Source organism: Branchiostoma belcheri, unplaced genomic scaffold (genome assembly GCF_001625305.1).
Source record: "Branchiostoma belcheri isolate BF01 breed outbred unplaced genomic scaffold, Haploidv18h27 scaffold2, whole genome shotgun sequence".
In the NCBI taxonomy this organism is placed as follows: Eukaryota; Metazoa; Chordata; class Leptocardii; order Amphioxiformes; family Branchiostomatidae; genus Branchiostoma; species Branchiostoma belcheri.
The window spans coordinates 2,692,038-2,698,037 of record NW_017803490.1 but is presented as its reverse complement, the minus strand read 5'-3'; the positions used below and the strand labels follow the sequence as shown (position 1 = coordinate 2,698,037).

The window sequence follows — 6,000 nt, the reverse complement described above, 5'->3', positions numbered from 1 at the left end:
TTGGCCATGACGTGATTTTGTTTGCAACGATTTCAATAGGAAGATAAATTCCCCCTCTGAGGTGATTGTATGATGTTTCATTTTTATTATGACAGGTTTTCTATCTGTTTTTGATGCAGCCAAAGTATGGAATGTCATGTAAGGGAAAGGTCAAGGTTATAATCAGGCCTGTCCCTGGTACTGATTTCTGTACATACACACACAATCAGGCCTGTCCCTGGTACTGATTTCTGTACACACAAACACAATCAGACCTGTCCCTGGTACTGATTTCTGTACACACAAACACAATCAGACCTGTCCCTGGTGCTGATTTCTGTACACACAAACACAATCAGGCCTGTCCCTGGTGCTGATTTCTGTACACAAACACAATCAGACCTGTCCCTGGTACTGATTTCTGTACACACAAACACAATCAGGCCTGTCCCTGGTGCTGATTTCTGTACACACAAACACAATCAGGCCTGTCCCTGGTGCTGATTTCTGTACACACAATCAGGCCTGTCCCTGGTGCTGATTTCTGTACACACAAACACAATCAGGCCTGTCCCTGGTGCTGATTTCTGTACACACAATCAGGCCTGTCCCTGGTGCTGATTTCTGTACACACAATCACACAATCAGTCCTGTCCTTGGTGCTGATTTCTGTACACACAAACACAATCAGGCCTGTCCCTGGTGCTGATTTCTGTACACACAAACACAATCAGGCCTGTCCCTGGTGCTGATTTCTGTACACACAAACACAATCAGGCCTGTCCCTGGTGCTGATTTCTGTACACACAAACACAATCAGGCCTGTCCCTGGTACTGATTTCTGTACTCACAAACACAATTAGGCCTGTCCCTGGTACTGATTTCTGTACACACAATCAGGCTTGTCCTTGGTGCTGATTTCTGTACTCACAAACACAATCAGACCTGCCCCTGGTGCTGATTTCTGTACACACAAACACAATCAGGCCTGTCCCTGGTGCTGATTTCTGTACACACAATCAGGCCTGTCCCTGGTGCTGATTTCTGTACACACAAACACAATCAGACCTGTCCCTGATTTCTGTACACAAACACAATCAGACCTGTCCTTGGTGCTGATTTCTGTACATATACACAGAATCAGATTTTTATTCACATCGTTGATCCTTTTCCCAAATTATAATTGATACCAGTGTTCAGTGTTGCTTTAATTTAGATTTTCAACTCATTCTTTTACTCCAGAAGATTCTGACATCAACAAGTAGTACCAAGCACACAAATTGTAAAACTAAGTGTGACATAACATGAAATAACGTTTCTTCTTGGCACAATATTTCAGAACTCAATTTTCAGGTCAATTTTCTATCACCTCCTACTTACACTCAAGTTACACAATGTCTTTTTGGAGATAATCTTGCCTGCAAAATGAATTTGCTTGTGACCTAATTTAGTCATTAAGCTTGAGAAATCATGTTAGTTGGAAGCAGAACGCTCCCGCATGACATTAGCATGCAAAGTGATCCTGCTCTTGCTTTTTCCTGTATTCTAATTGTCTTCCATGTCAATAATGTTTTCAATAAACATCAAGGTACATATTCAGGGCTCAAAATATTGGGTGCATGTGCACCTTAGTGCACCCAAAATTGAAGCTGTGCACCTATTTTATTTTCTGTGGGTGCACTGGTGCACCCAAATATTCTTGTAGGTATTTTTGTACATATCAAACGTGTGCTGGATATTCTTGGCATCTAAGTGTCAGAAAAATCATAAAATCTTTGTTGTCGTACTTGTTTAAGATTTTGAAGTTAGCTCCCATTTCACATTCAAGCTCAGAAGAGGAGCAGTAAGATCTGTAATTAGGTTTTGTTTTATGTGGTGCACCCAAAAAAAAAAATTGTGCACCTAATTTTTGAGGTTGGGTGCACCACTGCACCTCTTCCCAAAAATGAATTTCGAGCCTTGATACTAGTCTGGATACAAGGCTCTTTTAGTCGCTTCTTTGCCAAAAAATACTGGGCCTGCACATCTTTAATCTGTCAAGAAGCAGGGCTCTAGCCAGCTTAAAATCTTTCAGGTTCATCATCGGATTTGGGGAGGGGGGCGGTCTGGGTTTTCAAGCCTTCAAAAATGCAATTTTCTGCATTTTGAGAGGCAAATCATGGTGATGAGTAGCCTGGTTACCAAACCTATTATAGCTCCCGAGTCCTACATCCTCGGTGTTGAGAGTTGTTGGTGGTGGTCCTTCGTATGTTTTCATATTTTCACCCAAGATTTTTGTTAATTTTGCCTGTCATGGTTGAAGGGTTGCTTTAAAAAAATTTCCGTAACATACCGCAAAATTCTGCCAATTGACGGAAAAACTGGTGCTGGCTAGAGCCCCTGTCAAGAAGTAAAAATTAGTCCTCACCTGTAACATTCTAGTGTCTCTAGTAGCGTGGTGTCTCGTACAAACATCCACTGCCGTTGTACGTGAAACGCCATCATTGAAAATATCACCAGGAACATCAGCACCAGGAAGCCCATCCTCTTCCTCCCCAGTGAACCGCGGAAAATCCCCGCCGCACCGTTACATGCCATTTTCGCTGACGTTCCCCCTCCAAAGCCTTCTATAGCCGCTCAGTTATTGGGTTGACCAGTAGTGACCATGCTGTGAAGAATGGACTGCCGTCGTCTTGCCACAGTTACTTCATCTGCAGGGAAAGATAAATCAATCTTGGTCAGCAGAAAATTGCTGTCAGCTTTTGAACAGCATTGCTGCTGGGCTGCTGTTGGTACTAGACAGAATGCTGTCTGTGTGTGCTGCAAAATGATTAAGTTCAAACTTCTATTTCTTTCCTCTGGAAGTTTGTCACATTGTCCTAAAGTTGTTGGATGGAAAGTCTCTTATGTCTGACAGTGTGAGAGTCACGGATCACCAAAGTGTTCTTGTGCTGGGATTTTGACTGGCATGTCACCCACCGCACCTCTTTGAGATTAGGAAGCCATTAAGCAGGGCTATTGTCTCTCTATAGTACATACAGTGAAGAGTCAAGGCTCCAACTTTCCTGCAATGGTCCAAAGGTTAAATGTGTGCCTTGGTCAGAGCAGCTGAGGAAAGTCTCATATTTAGGATTGAAATTACATGTTGAGTTTGCAGTTGAAACTGTGTATTATTTTTACAATGGAACGTCCAACCACCTTTGTAGTAACTGTATCAACGATTTTTTTGTGGAAAAATGCCAAAAACCCAATCTTAGAAAAATACCACAAATATGTCAAGATTCATAGTAGCTCTTAAATAAATTGCTTGTCAGGCTTATTGTAAAATCACCTTGCTTCTGCAAAGTGACAGTTATAGGCCACAGTACTCATTATGAATGATAACATCATCATGTTAAATATTCATATCAACACAATCTCAAAATGGGACACAATATAGTATTCGCAAATGTGAGCAAAGCCCAGCTGTTTGTCACTTCAGTTTTTTATCAGAATATTCAATTTACTACAGAGATAACACAAAGACAACACTTACAGTTAAAAGTGTTGCGGAGTGTGTGTAATATACTAGTAACAGGAGCTGTCACTTTGCATGCCTGAAAGCTGGTATGTTATGCCAAAGGGTGGTTATACTGGTCTTACACTAAGTTACAGATACCAATTATGAGTGCATGAACAATTTTGAGGTCAAATGTAGACCACAAACTAAGTACTGACATTGTACAAGCCTTAGTATTCTAAGACCCTAACCTGTACCCTGGTGCAGGTAAAATATAGAAGTCAGATTTACATAATGTACCTGCACAGCTCCAATTTTACCTACTCTTAAGTTAAAACCAAAATGTACTTCAATCCCTATTTACTACATACTATTATAGCATCCCAAATTGTAATTGGGCCAGACAAAATTAGCACTCAGGCATGGCTTATCAATAAGAATTACCATTTCACCCCTGGGCCAACATTAAAAACCACCCAACCCTGTTAAGATGAAGAATATGCCGTTTGAATAACAAAAGCAATTCCCTCTTTAGAAAGACACAAAAAACATCAGATTCAATAGAGCTAATACATGAATAATTTTCTCGAGACTGTTAGATTAACCTTTAACAGGGCTCATTCTTTAATATACAACATGGAAAACCTGTTAGGGTGTGAAGACCCTGAATCCCTTTGAGAGCCTTGTCTAAGCCACGTAGGAAATGATTTGAAATGCAGTCTTCCCGAACCTCAGCACTTATCGACTCGAAGCTAGGCCATGCTAATGTCTTTACTTGGTTTTGGACATATTTTATGTTTACCTTTGAAGAAGGAAAAGATCTTGAAATTGTTTTTTCTTCTTCTGTCACAAACAAATAATTCAGTCCGTCAAAAAATCTGACTGCCATAATTCTTAAGTGTCTGACAGGTTTCAAACTACAAACGATGCTAAAATATACCACGTACCGCAGCAAAAATCTGTCCAAAAAATCATCTGACTGCCGTAACTTCCCAAGTCTCTGACAGTAAAATAGCTCTATAACTACAAATGATGCCAAAACACACCGCTTACTTCAGCAAAAATTCATCACAAAAATCTGACTGCCCTAACTTCCCAAGTCTCTGACAGGTATGTAGCTTTCTAACTACAAACGTTGCTAAAATATACCACTAACCTCAGCAAAAATCCGTCAAAAATAATCTGACTGTCCTAACTTCCCACATCTCTCACAGGTACAGTAAGTAGCTCTATAACTACTAATGATGCCAAAACACACCACACTTACCTTAGCAAAAATCTGTCAAAAATCATCTGACTGCCCTAACTTCCCTAGTCTCTGACAGGTTAGTAGCTCTATAAATACAAACGATGCCAAAACACACCACACTTACCTCAGCAAAAATCCATCAAAAAATCTGACAGTGCCTTTAGTTAGCTTCCCACATCTATGACAGGTAAGTAGCTTTCTTAGACTACAAACTATGCTAAAAAACACCACTTACCTTAGCGAAAATCTGTCAAAAAATCTGACAGTGCCTTAACTTCCCAAGTCTCTGACAGGTAAGTAGCTCTCTAACTACAAATGATGCCAAAACACACCACACTTACCTCAGCAAAAATCCATAAAAAATCTGACAGTGCCTTTAGTTAGCTTCCCACATCTATGACAGGTAAGTAGCTTTCTTGGACTACAAACGATGCTAAAACACACCACTTACCTTAGCGAATATCTGTCAAAAAATCTGACTGCTATAAAATCCCTAGTCTCTGACAGGAGTGACATGTAATAAGTAGCTCAGTCTCTAACTGCAAACCATGCTAAAATATACAACTTACCTTAGCAGAAATCCATTAAAAAATCTGACTGCCTTACTAACTTCCCAAGTCTCTGACAGGTAAGTAGCTCTTTCTCACCTACAAACGGTTGAGGGACTGCCGAGTTTTCGAGCTGCTCTTCTCCATTAGAACTGATGAGTCAGGAGGGAGGCAACACGCCCCAAATTGGATCCAACCGCCTTTTACATTTAGGGCATGCGTGTTATCAATTTACTGTAGCGGGGACCGTAAAGCGAACCTCCATAAATCCTAATGATGAGTACACAGCAGGTTGTTGGTATGAAGATTCTATCCGTATACCCTTTTGTGTCGTCTCCTAAAGATCGCTGGGACTGGCGCTATGGAAAGCTGCACTAGCTGGCTGCTCAGGGCATGAAGGGCTAGGAAAAACAATGTTGCGTTTCCTGTTTCAGTCCAGAAAAAATTAGGGTCAGTAGGTAGGGATTATCGTTTTGTTTCTCTTTTTTCAGACTTCGTTGAGCTCTAGTGATCTAATTTATTTGTTATTCTGAGAGTAAAACTTGCATGAGGACACTTTTATTTTCAAAGGCAATGTTGGAAAATTTGAATGTACAACGTTTCATCACTCAGATCATGGAGCTCGAATGATCAGCTCGAAAAATTTATGTCACTTGCAGGGGTCCACTAAAAAAAAAGGCTAGGGTCTGCAGGTTTATCTAGGGTCGGTCGGGAAACACATCATTTTTTTCCTAGGCCCAACCAAA

The 6,000-nt window shown here is 40.7% G+C and overlaps 1 protein-coding gene across 1 annotated transcript in view; it reads right to left on the bottom strand.

Annotated features, from left to right (window-relative positions):
* Window positions 1-6,000, bottom strand: part of LOC109469033 (alpha-2,8-sialyltransferase 8B-like) — a 41,734-nt gene that overhangs the window by 12,255 nt on the left and 23,479 nt on the right. Inside the window, exon 2 of the mRNA XM_019767425.1 lies at window positions 2,387-2,669. Coding sequence (XP_019622984.1) covers window positions 2,387-2,556 — 170 coding nt within the window. The 5' untranslated portion in view covers window positions 2,557-2,669. The remainder of the gene's footprint in view (window positions 1-2,386; window positions 2,670-6,000) is intronic.